The 20035-nt window shown below is 47.9% G+C and overlaps 3 protein-coding genes across 5 annotated transcripts; 2 read left to right on the top strand and 1 right to left on the bottom strand.

Moving 5' to 3' along the window:
* Nucleotides 1–591: 591 nt before the first annotated feature.
* Nucleotides 592–4611, top strand: LOC133127886 (zinc finger and SCAN domain-containing protein 12-like). Of its 2 annotated transcripts, XM_061240988.1 has the most exons (5): nucleotides 592–773; nucleotides 898–994; nucleotides 1317–1475; nucleotides 1591–1716; nucleotides 2167–4610. In XM_061240988.1, the coding sequence occupies exons 3-5, from the start codon at nucleotides 1433–1435 to the stop codon at nucleotides 2874–2876; spliced, it is 879 nt and encodes a 292-aa protein (XP_061096972.1). In that variant the 5' UTR covers nucleotides 592–773; nucleotides 898–994; nucleotides 1317–1432; the 3' UTR covers nucleotides 2877–4610. The 2 variants fall into 2 exon arrangements, with proteins under 2 accessions (XP_061096972.1, XP_061096973.1); XM_061240989.1 differs by lacking the exon at nucleotides 1591–1716 and having other exon boundaries at nucleotides 592–994; nucleotides 2167–4611.
* A 419-nt stretch (nucleotides 4612–5030) lies between these two features.
* eif2b4 (eukaryotic translation initiation factor 2B, subunit 4 delta) lies at nucleotides 5031–13792 on the top strand. Of its 2 annotated transcripts, none has more exons than XM_061240986.1 (13): nucleotides 5031–5646; nucleotides 5932–5972; nucleotides 6984–7107; nucleotides 7494–7682; nucleotides 7964–8061; nucleotides 8262–8353; nucleotides 9044–9158; nucleotides 10157–10233; nucleotides 10499–10601; nucleotides 10841–10968; nucleotides 11358–11535; nucleotides 13031–13211; nucleotides 13510–13792. In XM_061240986.1, exons 1-13 carry the CDS (start codon nucleotides 5589–5591, stop codon nucleotides 13707–13709), a joined length of 1584 nt encoding a protein of 527 aa, XP_061096970.1. In that variant the 5' UTR covers nucleotides 5031–5588; the 3' UTR covers nucleotides 13710–13792. The 2 variants fall into 2 exon arrangements, with proteins under 2 accessions (XP_061096970.1, XP_061096971.1); XM_061240987.1 differs by having other exon boundaries at nucleotides 5035–5646; nucleotides 7964–8046.
* A 655-nt stretch (nucleotides 13793–14447) lies between these two features.
* On the bottom strand, nucleotides 14448–18896 carry atraid (all-trans retinoic acid-induced differentiation factor). Its single transcript, XM_061242934.1, has 7 exons — nucleotides 18752–18896; nucleotides 18338–18468; nucleotides 17847–17915; nucleotides 17656–17727; nucleotides 17056–17177; nucleotides 16207–16307; nucleotides 14448–16112 (listed from the first exon to the last, which is right to left on the bottom strand). Exons 1-7 carry the CDS (start codon nucleotides 18848–18850, stop codon nucleotides 16008–16010), a joined length of 699 nt encoding a protein of 232 aa, XP_061098918.1. The 5' UTR covers nucleotides 18851–18896; the 3' UTR covers nucleotides 14448–16007.
* Nucleotides 18897–20035: the final 1139 nt, after the last annotated feature.

The following is a 20035-nucleotide window of genomic DNA, read 5'->3' on the forward strand; positions in this document are numbered from 1 at the left end:
TTATTCTGGGTTTCCAATATAGTAAAACATTCATTCATTTACAGTTTACTGTAAATTTACCACACTCAGTCATGACATCTATTGTGAGAGGCAAACCAACAGATCAGAAGTTTCTTTAGCTGCTTGGCTTGAAATATTTGTGGATGCAAAAATAGAGGAAAGGGAAACACATAATATATGTATTTAGCAATGCTCCAAGTTGTTTGTGTTTTGTAGTTAATTGAACATTGAGTGAAAAAGTAGTCTTATGGGAGAAAGCATGTGCTATAGTTATGGCAGCATGAGTCACTTTTGGGTGAAATATTAAGTGTTTTGGTGGTCGAAGTGCCTTTTGCACCAAAGGTTAATTGATTTGCTCAGGTGTGTGTTTCAAAAGCACACTGTGTGAAGAGTTTTGAAAAAGTGGACATGGTATTGAGACAAGTGTGAAAACGATTGTAAAAAACTGTAATTCTGGAATCTACCTTCTTGTCTATGATTTACGTTGCCAGTCACGTCGCGTACTTTTATTTTGAAAAAGTTCTGAATAACCAAAAGAACTTCCGGTTTCCGTCGTTGCGGGTTTTCCCGGGTAGTAGGATTGAATACAAACACAGATTGGTTGATTGACTTGTGTTTAGCTACAGACAATCGGTATTCGGAGCTTGTGCAATTGCGTGTGCAATGGTGTTTTGGAGGGTTGTCCTTGTTTCCCGTATATTCTGTTTAAAACCATAACAACAAGGCTAAGTGGCTTGCAAAGAATCCAGGACATGTAGCCAACTAACCAATTGGTAACGTTAGTCTGATTAGAAACTGTCTGGAATCTCTTTTAAAGAAGTCATTTTCAAGGGAACGAGTTGGGAAATCAAGACAAATATAAAACCGTGCCTGACTTTATCTTTTACCTAATGCCAGGTCTGCGTGGCTACAACTGGGTGCAACAGTATCGATGTATTTGAACGTCTGGCTGCCAATAACTGGCGGGGTACTCACGACAACATCCCATCAAAAGGTAACGTTACCCGTTTCTCATAAGAAAATAACTGGTGCCTTACAAAAACGGACATATACAGTATATGCACAATTTTGCTTATGAAAATACTAATAATGTGATACAACTGGCTGATGAATCTGTGTCTGTTATATACCTGTTATATTAATAATTTAACTATTAAACGATTGTTTTAATTGTATGGGGTCTTTAATAGGGTGGACATATCATAATTGTATTACCTACATTTGGCATTGTGTGTTGTAATGTAAATGTAAATGTTTTTTACTGTTACTGTAAATTTTATTGTTACTGTGAAAAGCTTTTCTGCCGTCACCTTCAGGTTCCTTAAAACATATTCAACACATTTTGGAAAGGTATTAAAAAAAACTCATCTAAGACCGTCTGGACTGTCTGATCTGCCTGAAATAAGAAGTAAGATCACACCAGCCTGAAGAGATGAGCGCCAAGCCAGAAGAAGAAGCTGATTGGTTAATTCATGGTAAGCGGTCTATTTACAGGACCCACAATTCCAGTTGCAATATCTTAGATGTTTTCTTTTATGGCTGGACCTGTTTGTGCGATTCAGCAATGTCCTTTTTGCCTTCGTCATCCAGGGGTGCGTTTTGTTATCCCAGTCACTCTTATATTGGCAAGTGGTGATGATGATGATGATGCTGATGAAGATAAAACCTTCCCCGTTATCAAAAAGGAAGGAAGGGGTAGAGCGCAAAAGCCACGAGGTACGGAGTGACCATGCAGTTTAGCTAGATTTGCGTTCTTATAGTATTTGTTTTGGATTCAAATCGTTTTATGTGCTCCACTGATCTTGCCTGTTGTTGTATTTGGGGGCTGCTTATAGCCTACTGGCTTAGAAGCTAGACTGGGGCCTGGAAGGTTGGTGGTTCCTTGCAGGCTCAAATGACCTTTCATTACATTGCTGTTATTTAGCTGATGCTTTTATCCAAAGCGACTTACAGTTGATTAGGCCAATGTGGGGTTACTCAAGAGCCCAACAGCTGAGAATCCTTAGTCAGAGAATCACAGAGACAAGCTCAGTAAAGTGTAGAAAGGCACTTGAATCTAAAACAATGACACAGGTCTGTAAACAAGGCATCGCTTTTTTTGAAGTACCAACCGAAATTCAGAGCGGTTACCTTTTCACGACAGTCCCCCTCCCTCTCTCGGCACAGAGAAGCGGCGGAGGTCCAGAGTGGACAGGAAGGATCCTGGCGATGGCGGCGGCGGCGTTGCCGTGGCGACGTGTGAAGACGTCAAAGACCATTGGCTGAACGGCGGCGTCGATGAGTCACGCAGGAAGACCGCGTCCTCTCGGCCGTCTCCCGGGCGCGGCCGGCGACGGTATCCTAGCAATCGGTCGCCGCGCGCCGCAGACGAGGGAGGAGTCTGTCCGAAGCTCAGCCCCGGCCCCAAGCGCTCGCCCGTGAAGCTGGAAAACCGCTCCGTGAAACCGGAGCGTCGCCGGGACGGCCCGGGGGGGCAGGAGTACGCCTGCGAGGAGTGCCGCTATTCCACCAACAGCTCGTACAACCTGGCGTGCCACGCCCGCACGCACACGGGCGAGCGGCCCTACGGCTGCGACAAGTGCGCCCTGCGCTTCCGGACCCGCAGCGGCCTGAACCGCCACGCCCTGGCGCAGTGCTGCGGCAAGCCACCGGGGGGCGCCAGACGGCCCGCTCCCCGGCCCAAGCCCGCGCCCGCGCCCAGGGTCCTGGAGTGCGCGGACTGCCACTACTCCACGCCGCACGCCTACAACCTGAAGGTGCACCTGCGCGTGCACTCTGACGAGAGGCCGTACAGGTGTGCGCAGTGCGATTCGGCCTTCCGCACCCAGAGCCACCTGTACCGGCACCACAGGTGCCACCGCCACCCGGCCGACTGACCTGCCGGGGCCCGCAAGCCTGGGTCCTGGACCTGCCGGGGCCCGCAAGCCTGGGTCCTGGAGACCCGCTGGGTGTGCTGGTGGTTGTGTTCACATTAAAAATCAACTGCAACCGATTCCCAACAAACTATTTTTTTTCTTCTTCTTGCTCTTTATCTACTCCTAGCTCCACCCATCAGGAGTGCCTGAGAAAAGTAGCAAGAAAAATAAATGAAGACGGGGAAGTTGAGAAAACGTGAATTAGTTTGAAGTCATGCCAGTTACAGACATGGCAGATGTGTGTGATTGGAATGAATCCAGGGATAGGTAAGTTAGCAATGTGACCAACTGATTTTTCTGATCAGTTAAGTGCTGAGCAACAATGGAAGCCAGCACACCCTTCAGCTCTCCAGGACCAGGAGTGAGGACCCCAGCACACCCTGTGGCTCTCCAGGACCAGGAGTGAGGACCCCAGCACACCCTGTGGCTCTCCAGGACCAGGAGTGAGGACCCCAGCACACCCTGCAGCTCTCCAGGACCAGGAGTGAGGACCCCAGCACACCCTGCAACTCTCCAGGACCATGCTTTCCGACCCCTGTGCTAACCTGTTAGCAGGACATTGGAGCTACAGCAGTAGCAGAGCACAGAGGCCGCACAGCTGACCGGCCGGCTATTCACTGCCACTCTATGGCTGTGTCCCAGTACCGAAAAAAAGTGTCCTCCTTTCCTCTGCCATAGTTCCGGAAAGGAGGATACATTTTTTGCGGGTACTGTGACTCCCCTAGGTGTTCTACAGCCACTCTGCGGCCACGTTCTAATCAGCTTCCTTGCCTACTACTGAGTATGCAAATACGACTTCTATACTCAGTAGTAGACAAGTAAGCCATTTGAAACAATGCCTATGTGTTTTCCAGTTAGCTGCATTTGAATGATGGTTTTATTATACCTCAGTCAACATTACAGGGCCGGTGTGGGTAAACAGTTTAGTTTTAGACCAGCACTACCACACCTGGTTCTGTTATTAACTGACCACTTGATTAAATGTACTATTAATTTACTAAGTAATTTACGATTAATTTAGCTGAATCACCTGCACCCGTACCGGCCCTTTTTCGTATAAGACTGGATACTCCTGCTCCACAGAGACGTGACGTGCCGATCAATTGTGGAATGAGGCGTTTATGTCCTGGAGGGCCACGGTCTCTGGTTTTTGTTGGACAAACAATGTAGACCATGGAAACAAGGTGTTTCGGATTCGTCAGCCAATCAATGACTTAAATGAAAGAACAGGAACACCCCAAAAACCAGCAGACACAGCACCGCTCCAGGATCTGAGGTTCAGATTTCTGGTTTAATTAAGTTCTGAAATCACAAACCGTGTAATTGTGCCAGGTTTTGGTTTTTTGTATTTACGTCGTATCTAACGTTGTTACAGAAAGCTCTAGGAGCCGTAAATAAACTGTTATGCTTTCGTCAAAGGGTGCAGTTCAGCCCCCTCCCCCTATTAATCAGGTATGTTGGCTCTAAGACATTTTTGGAAATTTCCCAATCCCTCCACAATGTTTGGGAAGTCTTTCTGTTGTGTGTTCAGATAGGAGCCCCACTCCCAAATCAGTTAGGCACCTCATTGGACACACAGATCAATCTTAATGCTCGGCTGAAGTTTGAGATGATGAGTGCATGTTTTGCGACCAATTAAAAACAACAGAATGATCTGATCACCTGATCACCGTGGGAACTTTTTTTTTTGACCAGTAATTGCTTTCCCTTGCAAGTATACCTTATTGTTTTAATTGTGTTGCCTCATGTGTTGTTCAACTGTGTTGCCTTATCGGTAAGGACATCTACATCAATCGCATCAGCATTACATTTGAACACTTTTGATTATGTTCCTAATCCTACACATAACGTCAGTCATGAAGCAGTCACCGCTTCTTGGCTTTGCTGAGTATTACTGAGGACTACCGAGCTCTTCAGGGGATAGCACCCAAGTCAAACACCCATTAAATTTGCTTTGTAGGCAACGCCAAGTTGTTTGTTAGCTAATGTTAGCTAGCATGTATTTTTAACTACAGTGTTTCCCCGAGGATTTCCTTTCCAGCAGCGGCGCTCCCGTTTCATAAGGATACAAATACGTCGCAACTCAATGTTGCGTGCGCAGGCACACGCACAAGCTCAGGACAGCTGATTCATGCCTCGATTGATTCGTCGATGCTCATCGTGATAGCACCTGATTCGCGTGTGCCATAAAGCCAGTTATCCCCAGGAGGCAAGAGCGGTTGTCTTGCAGTCGGAAGGTTGCCGTTTCGATCACCCGCTCTGGGTGTGTCAAAGCAGTGACACCTAACTCCCAATTGCGCCAGACGAGCTGGTCATTGATGTCTGAATGAGAGGCATTCATTGTAAATTCATAATTATATGAGAGGCATTCATTATAAAGCGCTTTGGATAGAAGCGCTATATAAATGCAGTACATTTACCAAAAGGTTACCTTCATAGTTACTAACGACGTAAGGCGTCAAGCAATTGTTCCTCACCCAATGGCAGTGCATGGGGGTAGAGGACGATATGTTTACCGCTTTTGAATGGACTTAAATGGGAAATGTGCTTTTTTGCATTGGGGGCTGACAAACCCGCAATACCGCGAGCATCCACTGGAGTTTGCAAGCTCAGACCATAGAGGGTTGTCAGGCTGTACCATAGAGTTCAGTGGGCTTTACGCCACAGACAAACATGGCCGACATGGAAGGTAGCGAACCAACACAGAATGACAGCGCTTCACGTACTGAAGGTAAATGTCTTTGCTTTCAAAGGATAACCTGTACACATCGGATTTCTGGATTTCACATGTTTGGTGACCGTTTCTATCAAATGAGCACATTTTGCCACCTTAGAACTACAGTGATATACATCCGCTGGATGGGTCCTAGCTTGCTACGTAACACAGCTATAATTTATTATATCGCTCTCTATTTTCAGTTTAACACTAACGTCTGCTTGCTTAGTAAATTACCTGTCAGATCGGTGGCGAGATGTTTTTCCTTGAAAAAGTGTTCATTTGTGTCTTTAATTTCAGATGGAACGGAGTCAAAGAATACGGCTATTTCACTTGCTAAAGTAAGTATTGCATTCGGCACGTTTTCTTGTAGTCTACTCTATAGACCGTGTCCCGTGTTAAAATACGGGAATTGCACGTGTTGAATACATTATTAACGAACTAGCTTGAATGTTCTGTTAATTATTAAATTTCCCAAAATAACAAGAATACCCTGGTGTAAAATTCAGCTAACATTATGCCAGCTTGACCAGCTTAAAAATTGAGCTGGGTCAGAAGCTGGTCTAGCTAGGTATGAGCTGGTCAACCAGCGAGTGCTGATAGCTTAGAGTTGGTTGCTGGTCAATCAGCTAACAGCTGTTTCAAAACATAGCATGAACTGGTCAACCAGCTAAACCATGTCGAACTGGGAGGTGGTCTGAACTGGTCAACCAGCTAAACCATGTCGAGCTGCGAGGTGGTTTGTACTGGTCAATCAGCTACCAGCAGTTTTTTTTCCCAGCAGAGTAGCAAACTGTGAACATTCATAGCCACATATTCGGCTTTGCATTGTTTATTGGACTATTATACACCCAGTGAGCTCTTTATTAGGTATTCTTAGAATTATTGGTCTTCTGCTGCTGTAGCCTATCCACTTAGAAGTTTGATGTGTTGTGTGTTCAGAGATGCTCTTCTGCATACCACTGTTGTAATGCATGTTTATTTGCGTAACTGTCACCTTCCTGTCAGCTTCGACCAGTCTGGCCCTTCTCCTCCAACCTCTCTCATGAACAACAAATTTATGCCCGCAGAACTGCTGCTCACTGGATGTTTTTTGTTTTTTGCACCATTCTATAGACTGTGTGTAAAAAATCACAGGAGATCCAGCCGTTTCTGAGATACTCATAGCATTACATATAATCATTCCATGGTCAAAGTCATTCAGATCACATCTCTTCCCCATTCTGACATTTAGTCTGAACAACAGCTGAACCTCTTGACCATGTCTGCATACTTTTATTCATTTAGTTGCTGTATATATGAAATAGTATTCAATATTATAATAAGGAATGATGACTGTCTCCTCTGTGCAGAATGAGGGAAGAGAGCTGACCAAAGAGGAAAAGCAAAAGCTGAGGAAGGAGAAGAAACAGCAGAAGAAAAAGGACAAGAACCCTGCAGAGGCAGATACAGAGAAGAAGCCATCGGCACAGAAAGGTGGGGTTTCGTTACAAATCCGTCTAAATTCCCATCTAAATATTTACAAGAGATGTCATATTTTGAAGCATTCAGGAATAAAAAAAAATGTAAATTATTATTATTAAATAATTGTTTATTTACGTGAATAAAAAGCTGTAATCATTCTTCATCAGCATGACCGGGAGCTCCACCGCTCCACTTGTTTGTTGTTTCAGGGAAGCGTATTTGCACATAGGTTCAGGACTTGGCTTTTTGTGGCTCCTGACTGTGCTTTTTTCGGTTGCCGGCCCTGCTCGAACACCCCCACCCCCACCCTGACTGTATTCACGAAACCCACCGGGACTGTATTCACAACCTCGTGTGCCGTGTCGCTTAATCGCTGCCTCTCCCCTCTGCCCCGGCAGCGGGGGCACCGTCCGATGCGCCTGCGCCTGCGCCTGGAGACAAACCGGCGAAGACCAAGGCCGAGCTTCGCGCCGAGAGGCGGGTCCGGCAGGAGTCGGAGCGAGCCAATCGGCAGGGGAAGAAAGGAGAGCCCGGCCAACCGGCCTCCACCGCCAAGCCCAAAGCCCCGCCCAGCGAGCTACAGCCAGGTAGGCCTGCCTCCCGGCCCTACCTGAGGCTGCATCCTAAATCATGCACTATGTACTGCACGCTATGTACTACACACTAAGTGTGTATGCTATCATTCAGGGTACACAAGGCGACAAACGCTCAGACATACTCTGTCATCGTAGAAACGCGCCACTTTAAGCACAGTGCGTTGATGACGGCAGCTAGTTGATTACTTTCGTCGAAGGAAAAAACGGAAGAAAAATGTTCCGATTAAAATATGAGGTTCTACTGTATAAATGAATGTGTGATTTATCTGCAGTGGTGAAAAGACTTCCAGAACACATCCAAGCTGATGACCCTGCTGTGGTGAAGAAACTGGCCAAGAAGTTAGAAAGGCAGCAGGTGAGATCTACACATGTACGTTTTCATGTGCTGGTGTGTTAACATGAGCATTAGCACTACTATAGCCTGTAGGGTGTGTGTGTGTGGCTAAAGGTGTCATACACTGTGTGTTGGGAGGGCGGGGTTCTCTGTGACATTATGGAAACCCCTTTGAGATGAAGGTGGGGAACTCTGGCACGCTGCCATGCTGACGCTCTGTGTGTTGCTGCCTGCAGATCCCGCTGAGGCCAGACTACGGCTACAAGGTCAGCCTGTTCTCCCACCTCCACCAGTACAGCCGCAAAGCACCCCTCACCCAACAAATCAGGTAGACTCCGTTTTACTACGGTAACTGGTTTTATTCGCTCTCAGCCCACCACTGGGAACATGCTTAATTTGTTATTTGGCTGTTTTAGCTCTTTTTAGCTCTTTTATCCAATGTGACTTACAGTTGATTAGCAGTGGACAAGCACCCCTGAAGCAGTGCAGGGTGAAGGGCCTTGATCAAGGGCCCAATAGCTGTGATCTTATCGTGGCTAGACCGGGGCTTGAACCACCAACCGTCCAGATTCCAGTCACGTACCTGAGCCAGCAGGCTACAGGCAGCCCTTCAACCTCAAGGCATCTTGTCAAAAAAAACAGAACCCAACATAGCATAATGAGGAGAACCCGGCCATTCAGCCCAGCGATGCTCACCTTTTCCTACCACTAAAGTGCACCGACTGCTTAGTTTGCCTAAAAGCGAAATGGTATTGAGCCACCGTATCAAGCCTGGTCTTGAAAACTCCCAGTGTTTCTGTCTCTACTACGTCCTGGCAAGCTATTCCACAGTGACGTCTCTCGGTGTGGAAAAAATAAAAGTCAAACAAATGAGCCCACAGGCTAGTAACGTGGGTGCAGAAAAAACGATCCGCTACACTGCGTTCACGTTGCGAAACAACGCCACAAATATTTTCTCCTTGTGGATTGATCTTTCTTACTTTGTCAAATTCAAATACGTTTAAATGCTGTCTGGCAGCATTCCCTCCACGGTGATCCACCCCGCCATCGTCCGCCTGGGGCTGCAGTACTCGCAGGGCATCGTGGCGGGATCCAACTCCCGCTCCATCGCTCTGCTGCACGCCTTCAAACAGGTGCGGCTGCTCCTCGCGCCGCCCCACGTCACATTCACACTAATCCAGATTCACACCGCTTCAGTTTACATTCACACGGCACACCAGATTCACACCGCTTCAGTTTACATTCGAACTGCACACCAGATTCACACCGCCTCAGTTTACATTCAAACTGCACACCAGATTCACACCACTTCAGTTTACATTCACACTGCACACCAGATTAACACTACTTCAGTTTACATTCAAACTGCACACCAGATTCACACCACTTCAGTTTACATTCACACTGCACACCAGATTAACACTACTTCAGTTTACATTCACACTGCACCAGATTCACAGCATTGATTCTATTCAGACCATTTCAGTTCACATTCGTAATAATCCGCACTGACATCACTGCCTCCATGAGCTAACCTCCCTGCATCACCAACAGCTTTATCTTTTATAAGCACATATCCTTTCATTACATTACATTAATGCCATTTGGCAGACACTCTTATCCAGAGCGACGTACAACAAAGTGCATACCCATAACCAGGGATAAGTGCGTTGAAAGACGTACAATTTCAACTGCTACCTGTACAACAAAGATAAGGACAATTTTTTTTTTTTAACAAACAAATAAACAAACAAACAAACAACAAGGCAAAAGTGACCAAACTTAACTATCCAAACACTGCTTACCTAGTCCTCGCGCCGCCCCACGTCACATTCACACCGCTTCAGTTTACATTCACACTGCACACCAGATTCACACCGCTTCAGTTTACATTCACACTGCACACCAGATTCACGCCGCTTCAGTTTACATTCACACTGCACCAGATTCACACCACTTCAGTTTACATTCACACTGCATCAGATTCACTCCACTTCAGTTTACATTCACACTGCATCAGATTCACACCGCTTCAGTTCAGTTCAAAATTCATGGTCACTTTTGTACTTGGTTATCATCTGATGTAATCGGTGCATTTATCACCGGGTATAAATAGATTTTCTTTCTGCAGGTCGTTCGAGACTACAGCACCCCTCCAAATGAGGAACTATCCAGAGACCTTGTTAATAAACTAAAACCTTATATCAGGTAGGCAAGTTAAACTGAGTGAAACCTCTTCTGCTGGCACGTGATTCACACGGGTAGTCCACTTCCACAGATATCTGCATGGAATATGTCAGTAACTGAAAAAGTCCGGTAAAGGTCAGTCAGGTTAATGAGCCGATACAGATACAGTCATTGAACAGGGGAAGAAACGGAACAATAGTTTTGGGAGGGACAAAATGAACAGGACATTGAAAATGAAATTTGCTTGCGTGTGAACGCCAGTGTTTGGTGTTTAATTTTCTTTCAGTTTTCTCAACCAATGTCGCCCTCTGTCGGCCAGTATGGGAAATGCAATTAAATACATGAAGAAGGAGATCTCCAACATCCCCAGTCACTGTAAGGAGGAAGAGGTGGGCGACAATTGCAATTCAGCATGAATCTCATTTATTACTCACTGCTTTAGTCACAGGCTTCCGTATGAATCATATCCAGTATGAATCACATTGAGAATGAATCATATTTGGTATGAATCGCATTCTGTATGAAACTCAATCGGTATGAATCACATTCAGAATGAATCATATTCAGTATGAATCACATTCAATATGAATCATACTCAGTGTGATTAAAGTCTCTGCTCTGTTTACAGGCGAAGGCCACGCTGCTGACATGCATTGATAAATACATCACGGAGAAGATTCAGCTGGCCGCCGAGGCCATCTCCAAATACGCCATCGAGAAGATCAGCGACGGCGACGTCATCCTGGTGTACGGGTGGTAAGTTCACTCCGCATTGAAGGAAGCGGTGTTCATGAGTTCCCACTTATTCCCACTGTCGGGGTGGGGTATCGTCTCGCTTTTGTTGACCGTTGTTTTATCTAACGTGCATCGTGTGGAATGGGTTGTGTTTTTTACAGTACGTGTAACGCTATATGCATCTACTCTGGGACAAGTTTTCTGTCCTCTGCCTCGGGTACGATGTCAACCATGTGACCAATGGTTTTAATTTGTACATTGAAGACGTAATAAAATGGTCCACTCTTTAGTGCACACTTAGTATCAAGAGTAGTGCACACTTAGGGCTCTGTGTCAGCAGTAGTGCACTCTTAGGGTCTGTCACGATCGGATTTGACCTGACCGTCTCGCCCCGCCCCGCCCCGCCCCAGCTCCTCGCTGGTGAACCACATCCTGTCGGAGGCGTTTGAGAAGGAGAGAAAGTTCCGGGTGATCGTGGTGGACAGCCGGCCGCGGCTGGAGGGACGGGAGGCTCTGCGGCGGCTGGTGAAGAAGGGGATCCACTGCACCTACGTGCTCATCTCCGCCCTGTCCTACATCCTGCCCGAGGTGCGCTCTAACCCTGCCCTTACCCTAACCCCTACCCCTACCCTAACCCCTACCCCATCCACCCAAACCCTGCCCTACCCTAACCCCATCCACCCAAACCCTGCCCCACCCTAACCCTGCCCTTACCCTTACCCCATCCACCCAAACCCTGCCCCACCCTAACCCTGCCCTTACCCTTACCCCATCCACCCAAACCCTGCCCCACCCTAACCCTGCCCTTACCCTTACCCCATCCACCCAAACCCTGCCCCACCCTAACCCTGTCCTACCCTAACCCTGCCCTTACCCTTACCCTTACCCTTACCCCATCCACCCAAACCCTGCCCCACCCTAACCCTGTCCTACCCTAACCCTGCCCTTACCCCATCCACCCAAACCCTGCCCCACCCTAACCCTGCCCTTACCCTTACCCCATCCACCCAAACCCTGCCCTACCCTAACCCTGCCCCACCCTAACCCTGTCCTACCCTAACCCTGCCCCACCCTAACCCTGTCCTACCCTAACCCTGCCCTTACCCTTACCCCATCCACCCAAACCCTGCCCCACCCTAACCCTGTCCTACCCTAGCCCTGCCCTTACCCTAACCCTGCCCCACCCTAACCCTGCCCCACCCTAACCCTGTCCTACCCTAACCCTGCCCTTACCCTTACCCCATCCACCCAAACCCTGCCCCACCCTAACCCTGTCCTACCCTAACCCTGCCCTTACCCTTACCCCATCCACCCAAACCCTGCCCCACCCTAACCCTGTCCTACCCTAGCCCTGCCCTTACCCTAACCCTGCCCTTACCCTTACCCCATCCACCCAAACCCTGCCCCACCGAAACCCTGCCCCACCCTAACCCTGTCCTGCCCTAACCCTGCCATAACCCTGCCCTTACCCTAACCCTGCCCTTACCCTTACCCCATCCACCCAAACCCTGCCCCACCCTAACCCTGCCCTTACCCTTACCCCATCCACCCAAACCCTGCCCCACCCAAACCCTGCCCCACCCTAACCCTGTCCTACCCTAACCCTGCCCTTACCCTTACCCCATCCACCCAAACCCTGCCCCACCCTAACCCTGTCCTACCCTAACCCTGCCCTTACCCTAACCCTGCCCTTACCCTTACCCCATCCACCCAAACCCTGCCCCACCCAAACCCTGCCCCACCCTAACCCTGTCCCACCCAAACCCTGCCCTTACCCTTACCCCATCCACCCAAACCCTGCCCCACCCTAACCCTGTCCTACCCTAACCCTGCCCTTACCCTTACCCCATCCACCCAAACTCTGCCCTATCCTACCCCTGCCCCACCCTAACCCCATCCACCCAAGCCCTGCCCTACCCTACCCTACCCCTGCCCCACCCTAACCCCATCCAATCTAAACCCTGTCCTACCCTACCCCTGCCCCACCCTAACCCTTACCCCATCCGCCCTCACCCTGCCTCATCCCACCTCTCCTACCCTCACCCCACTGACCCTCTCTCCCCCCCCCCCCCCCCCCCCTCAGGTGTCGAAGGTGTTCCTCGGGGCGCATGCTCTCCTGGCCAACGGCTACGTGATGTCACGCGTGGGCACGTCCCAGATCGCCCTGGTGGCCAAGGCCTACAACGTCCCCGTGCTGGTGTGCTGCGAGACGTACAAGTTCTGCGAGAGGGTGCAGACCGACTCCTTTGTGTCCAACGAGCTCGGTATGGAGTCACTCGTACCCTGCATACCTTGTGTCTGCCCCAGGTTTAATTGCCGGTGTGCTAAAGTACGGGTGTGCTGAAGCAGCCCTGCTCTGGCTGTTGAATGAGGTGTGCTTTGTTAGGGTAGGAATGAAGACCAACAGGATGGTGTATCTCCAGGTACAGGGTTGGGCAGCCCAGCTCTATCTAAGGCTATGCTTTGTTAGGGTTAGAGTGAAAACCTACAAGGACGGTAGATCTCCAGGTACAGGGTTGGTGACCAGTCGTCTACAACTCTCTCTCTCTCTCCCTCATCCAGATGACCCGGATGACCTCATCGTGACCCGGAAGGGGAAGACCCAGCTGGAGCACTGGCAGAAAGTGAGGTCGCTGGGGCTGCTGAACCTGGTGTATGACGTCACCCCACCGGACTTTGTCGACCTGGTGATCACAGATCTGGGCATGATCCCCTGCACCTCCGTGCCTGTGGTTCTGAGGGTCAAAAACGTGGACCAGTGAGGTCCACGCCCAGTCCCAGAATGCAATGCGTGTCTGTGTATACCGTGCGTGCTCCGACATGCAATAAACACATGTAAACGGAATGTTTTTATATAAATCTCTGCGGTCTTTATTTTTCCTGGGCTGGTATGAGGGTCAGTGATGAGGAGGAGGGCTGAAGGGGGCCGGGGACGGGCAGTCAGAGGGATTAAGGGGTCTGGATAAGGAGGGGTTGGAGTGTAGGGTGGGAGTGAGGGGTTAGGGGTAGGAGGGTAGGGTTGGGGGTAGTTTGGGGTAGGAAGGTAGGGTTGGGGGTAGTTTGGGGTAGGAAGGTAGGGTTGGGGGTAGTTTGGGGTAGGAGGGTAGGGTTGGGGGTAGTTTGGGGTAGGAAAGTAGGGTTGGGGGTAGTTTGGGGTAGGAAGGTAGGGTTGGGGGTAGTTTGGGGTAGGAAGGTAGGGTTGGGGGTAGTTAGGGGTAGGAGGCTTGGGTTGGGGGTAGTTTGGGGTAGGAAGGTAGGGTTGGGGGTAGTTTGGGGTAGGAGGGTAGGGTTGGGGGTAGTTTGGGGTAGGAGGGTAGGGTTGGGGGTAGTTTGGGTAGGAGGGTAGTTAGGGGCAGGGTTGGGTTTTACTCATCTCAATGATGTTAGAGCAGGAATATGTCACATGAGCACTTTATGATACTGCATACGAGTCTGTATGTCCTGAGTAGGCATGTCACAAACAGGCTGCAGCGTACATAAAGGACCCCGACTCCCCTGGGTTAAAAGTCAGTGCATTTATTACTACAGTGGTTGCATGAATTCAATCATTACTTCCATTCATAATTCCAAAAAAGGAATTTAAAGAAAACAATTACACAGGGCATGCGTGTCCTAACTTGCCACACAACCATCACGCTAGGCACCATTTCAAGTTCCGGTCTACAGACATGTCGTTTTCAAAAATGTGATTACAGCTAGTGCTACCAGATGTGGCGGGTTGATGCAATATACACGAGATGACCGCGTAAATCTCATATGTTTTGTCAGTCATTACGACCTTCATGCTCAGTGATATACTTATCCTGGGGCTCTTTCCAATTGCTTATTTTTCCACCTCCACCCTTTCCTTGCTCCTAGTTCCACCCATCAGGCGACGCAAAAATAAAAGGCAGAAAACGAGTTGAAGGGGCGGGGGAATCGAGAGAACGTGAATTAGGCGAATGGAATGCCCTTCCTCCTTCAAACGTCGGTTTGAAGCCATGTCAGTTACAGATGTGCCAGATGCGTACCAGATGGGGAGAGGTGGATCCACAGGTTGACCGTTTATTCATCACGCAATGCAGAATGAAAAAAAAAAAAAAAAAATTCCACAAAGGATGCTGATGTTCTCTTGCTCAAGGCAACTTTGGGATCTTCCTAAGTCGGGCGTCTAGCTTCTGAGAAGGAACATTTAACGGGTTTGAATTTCCCTTAAGGATGGCAGACCTCGGTCGATTTCTGGGTCGGGCAAAGAACGAGGAGGCGGGAGGAGAAAGATGAGCGGTTGGAAAGAGTCCCAGGACTCCTCTGGCACAGTCAGCCCTCTATGGAAAGGAAGCTTCGAGTGCAGAGGACACAAAGTGAACATCAGTACAGAGACTGGACTATAAATGCAGGTTTCGCCCCTTATAGTTAAACACAGATCAAAGAATTCTCATAATGTATTGAAATATACTCATGGATGTGTGGATCATTAAAAACAGTATCTTCGCATGCTAAACCTTTTTCCTCTTTCATACGATTTTAACCCTCCTATTACGTTTGGGGTCAACTTGACCCGATTTAGTGTTCCGAGATCTCTTCAAAAAATCTCTTCTTTGACATCTCTTGCGGATTATCATGCTGGCACTTTCCCAAACTTTCTCACAGATTTTCCACATTTATGGATAAAAGGCTAATTATTTTGGAAACGATAAGAAGGCGACAACCAAAGTGTCAAAATATTTATATTACAATAATTGTGTGTCTATTTAAACTGTTGGGCTCAATTAGACCCCAAAAATAAAAGCGGTCATAAAATCTTAACATAATAGGAGGGTTAAGTTGAGAATTTGCTGCAAATTTGCAACTTGTCAACTGAATAAATAACAATCTTGTTATTCTCGCCAAGTCAAGTACGGCCTTCAAAATATCCTGCGAAAGCAGCTGGGTGTGCTAAAGCAGCACAAATACAACCGTCAGTTAAAATACTTTTGAAATGTTTTTTTTGAAATGTGCAGGGGTCCCCCACTGCACCAGCAGCGGGATGAGTCTTGGGGTTCAGTGATGTCAGGTTTCAGTCTTCCCGCTTTGACCGTGCCTCAGACGGACTTAGCCTTTCGTCGTTGTGTTACCCATAGCAAGATGGCGACCAGGACTGTGGCCCCGCCCAGAATCCCCAGCACTTCAGCCAATGGGAACTGGCCCTGTGACAGAGGCAGAACACGGCACACTCACTCGTGGTTGGGGACTCGGATGAAAGGGGGACGTAATTGACTGTAACACATTCAACTCACTGACCTCTCTGAGGCACTTGTATCCGTGGTGACGGTGTGTGCACCTGCACTGAAAGAAGCCCGGCCCGTCCGCAGCACAGAGGCCGTTTTCCGGGCAGTCCCAGGCTGAAATTCCAAAAACAGGGAAAGGGATCATCATCAGGCTTTCTTAAGGAGTTTGGGGTTTGTAAGCTTTCACCCCAGTTTTCTCCCCAGTTTGGGCATATTGTAATGGCCACAGCCCCCGCTATGGAGCGCAGACAAGTGAATGTTATCCTCTGTAGTGCATGACGCCAGCTGCTTCTTAGCACACCACAGTTTGCAAGCTGTGCTCACAGACATGAGTGGAAGGAAGGCTATTCAAAGTGACAGTGGAGGTACGTTTTTGTTCTTCACGGATCATACTTACCCTGAAATACAGTAATGTTCTCTTTGGGTAGAAATGAGTAAGTTTTCCAAATGGTAAATTGTATATTGCTGGCTAGGGGTTAACTTTTATGTTCCTGTCGGGTACTGCCCCAGCGAGCATTTGTACCTTTTTAGGCACTTTTCGTACTTTTATTTCTGAGAGGGTGGCGTTGCCATGCACTTCAGTGGGCCCGGCTGCCAGGGGTACTTGGATTTTTGGGGGTTACTGAAGCCTGAAATTACACTATTTAACTTCCACTATTCATTACCACACTGCCCTTCAAGCGGTTAGCTGGAAGCGCGCAAGACTGACTTCAACAATTGACATGCCACCTCAGCCCCATTTAAACCTGAGTTTCTGCCCCGGCCCGGTCTGGATTCAGTGTCCGACCGCAGGAACGACGGAAGGGTTTTTAGCGAGCAGGCGACGCGATGCGACGCGTTTGCTTGTGTGTCAGTGACGTACTCATGTGTCCCGTCTGATTGCAGCTGTCCCGCTGTCCGTCACACAGGCGAATCTCCCCTCTCGCCTCCACTTTCTCCCAGGATGCATTGCCCCCCGGACACGTCAGATGAAGCGGCAACATCCTAAAACATTAGCCGACATTAACTCAGGAGGTAGCAGCTCGTGCGTGCGTGCGTGCGTGCGTGCGTGCGTGCGTGCGTGCGTGCGTGCGTGCGTGCGTGCGTGCGTGCGTGCGTGCGTGCGTGCGTGCGTGCGTGCGTGCGTGCGTGCGTGCGTGCGTGCGTGCGTGCGTGCGTGCGTGCGTGCGTGCGTGCGTGCGTGCGTGCGTGCGTGCGTGCGTGCGTGCGTGCGTGCGTGCGTGCGTGCGTGCGTGCGTGCGTGCGTGCGTGCGTGCGTGCGTGCGTGCGTGCGTGCGTGCGTGCGTGCGTGCGTGCGTGCGTGAGTGCATGAGAGGCATTCGTTGTAAAGCGCTTTGGATAAATGCTGTCCATTAACCATTTACCATACAATCACAGATAGCACCAATCAGCACAAAGCATGTTACATTGCCTCCAATATTCACATATTTCACACTGAAATGAAACATAGAAAGGTACTTACAAATGCTGCAGCTGTGTAAAGCCTTGGAAGACTGTGTCGTTAAAGTTTAAAAGGCGGTTGGCCGACAGATCTCTTCATTGATCAGAAAGGGCAAAGGTAAAAAGGCAAAACAGTCAACTCCTGAACATAACAAACAAAAGCCATTGTTTTAAAAAATGTATTTAAATGCATCATGGCTGCATTTTACTTACATTATTTTAGCTGCTGATGCTTCGTTCAGGCCTTCTACTTCTCTCAGTGAACAATTTGAGAGATCCAATCTGAAAAACAACAATGATAACAATAACAACAATAATAATAATAATAATAATAATAATAATAATAATAATAATAATAATAATAATATGTGGAAAGGGGATGTAAATACCCTACAATTAAAGCTGAAAGTCTGAACTTTTTACAGTGTCTTATCAAAAATATAAGTTGTTTAAAAAATCAGGCTGAGAGCTGGTCTGACCTGGTCAACCTGCTAAACCATGTCGAGCTGGGAGCTGGTCTGAACTGGTCAACCTGCTACCAGCTGCTTCAAAACCTAGCTTGAGCTGTTTGTTTGTTTTTCCAGCAGGGGCTCTATTTATTTTTCAGCACGGCTGAATACAAGCCATACGTCCACCTTCCGTTTCGTAGGATTTATCCTATTGCCGAAAAACAATTAGCTCAAGTCGTTTGTGCCGGTTCATACCCAATGATAGAGTCCGCGTCCAGACCACGGGTCTCTATGCAACACCGTCCGTCGGCCTGACCGGACGATACCGAGCAGAAATTTCCCACCGCTGTTCCGTTCTGTAAGGCGCCCTCACACACATGACACACCTGTGAAAGTACATAGTGTTGCAGAATGACAATGTCTAGAGCCTTTAAATACAGCGATATAACGGGAAAAACGGGTTAGACACTACGCATTACATTAAACGGGGTACAGTATTGAATTTGAAAAACACAAGAATAATGACTTATTCACGCATAATAGATACTCGCTGGTTACAGCTGTAGGGTCCAGAATTGGAGGCAGCTAGCTGGAAACAGACATTCATAGAAAGTACGCTAGTCGTTTCACGGACGCTGCTTATCCAAATTGTAGACAACGTTTTCCTACCTGGAATGTAGTGCGTTGGAAACTCGCATCAAAACAGACTAGCATGACCATTACAACGACAACAACAACAGTGAACGGACGACATGGTCCAGCTGTCATTTTCAGGTCTGACCCATAGACTGGAGATACATACAGCTTGCGTCACGTGACTTTCCCCTACCAATCACGTGATCGCACACGTCCGACCGTAGACTGTAGAAAGCGTCTGACGCAGTGAGCAGTGTCAACTAGCAACACTTTGCTCACAGCGCGTACAGTTCAATGTCTGCGCATTGTTGCAGCTCTGACTGCTTTCAACACATCAGCTGCACCTCGGCGAAAATAAACGTCAATTTCGCTGTTAAGGGCTCTGTGTGTACTCCAAATGCAGAATAAAATACATTATAATGAGTTATAATGTGTCAGCCATATAATGTAATTTGTCCAATAATTGTACAGTCAATGATGTCACCCGCATGTCCTGAATAATATTCAAAAGAGCTAAATTAGTACGCCAAACAGTATGTGTGGATTGTATGTACCAAAAGTATGAGAACAGTAGAGAGAAATTTGTTTCACTACTATGTATTTTTGTATGGATTTGAGATCAAAAGGTGAATATAAAACAAAGGTACACACAATCAGCTTTAATTTCATGGTATTTACATTCATATATATTTTTCAGAAACAGCTGTTTTAGTATTGAGCGCAAAAGCAAATTAATAGGCTAATTCAAAAGAAAGCAGTAAAGTCTAATATGTGGTTGCATAGCCCTTATACGCAATAAGTCTGTGACCCACTGACATCACCAGTCATTTGTTTTGGGAGGTTTCTGTCTTCAGCCTCCTCTTCAGCAAGTGATGCATGCTCGATTGGATTTCAGTTAGGTGACTGACTACTTGGCCAGTCCAAAACTTTCCAGTTTCATCCTCAGTGATGAAAGCCTTCGTTGAGTAGGCAGTGGATTTTAGCATCATCTTGCTGTAGAATGATGCAGCAGCCAATGAGGCTGGAGGAATATCTTTGTACATAGCCAGCCAAACTCTAGCTCTAGCCTACACCTCAGAATACAGTTCATCCCACTGTTGCCATCCTCCGTTATATCATTAATAAAGATGAGTCGGCCTGTTCCAGAAGCATGACTCACACTACATTCTCCACATTTCACAGATAAGGGGGGCTGCTTTGGATCTTGGGTTGTTCCTTTCTCCACACTTTTGTGGCTTTCCATCACTTTGGTACTTTAGGTTTATTTTGGTATCATACTGTAGGTCCAGAATCTTTGTTCCAGAACTCTTCTGACTT

This window comes from Conger conger, chromosome 5 (genome assembly GCF_963514075.1).
Source record: "Conger conger chromosome 5, fConCon1.1, whole genome shotgun sequence".
Lineage (NCBI taxonomy): Eukaryota > Metazoa > Chordata > Actinopteri > Anguilliformes > Congridae > Conger > Conger conger.

Coding starts and splice junctions, on each gene's coding strand:
- LOC133127886 (XM_061240988.1), top strand. CDS start 1,433: ATGAGCGCCAAGCCAGAAGAAGAAGCTGATTGGTTAATTCATG. Junction 1,476..1,590: donor AGCTGATTGGTTAATTCATG/GTAAGCGGTCTA, acceptor TTCGTCATCCAG/GGGTGCGTTTTGTTATCCCA. Junction 1,717..2,166: donor TAGAGCGCAAAAGCCACGAG/GTACGGAGTGAC, acceptor CTCTCGGCACAG/AGAAGCGGCGGAGGTCCAGA.
- eif2b4 (XM_061240986.1), top strand. CDS start 5,589: ATGGCCGACATGGAAGGTAGCGAACCAACACAGAATGACAGCGCTTCA. Junction 8,062..8,261: donor AGCAGGTGAGATCTACACAT/GTACGTTTTCAT, acceptor TGCTGCCTGCAG/ATCCCGCTGAGGCCAGACTA. Junction 13,212..13,509: donor CTTTGTGTCCAACGAGCTCG/GTATGGAGTCAC, acceptor TCCCTCATCCAG/ATGACCCGGATGACCTCATC.
- atraid (XM_061242934.1), bottom strand. CDS start 18,850: ATGACAGCTGGACCATGTCGTCCGTTCACTGTTGTTGTTGTCGTTGTA. Junction 17,178..17,655: donor TTTACACAGCTGCAGCATTT/GTAAGTACCTTT, acceptor CTAATGTTTTAG/GATGTTGCCGCTTCATCTGA. Junction 16,308..17,055: donor CAATCAGACGGGACACATGA/GTACGTCACTGA, acceptor TTGGAATTTCAG/CCTGGGACTGCCCGGAAAAC.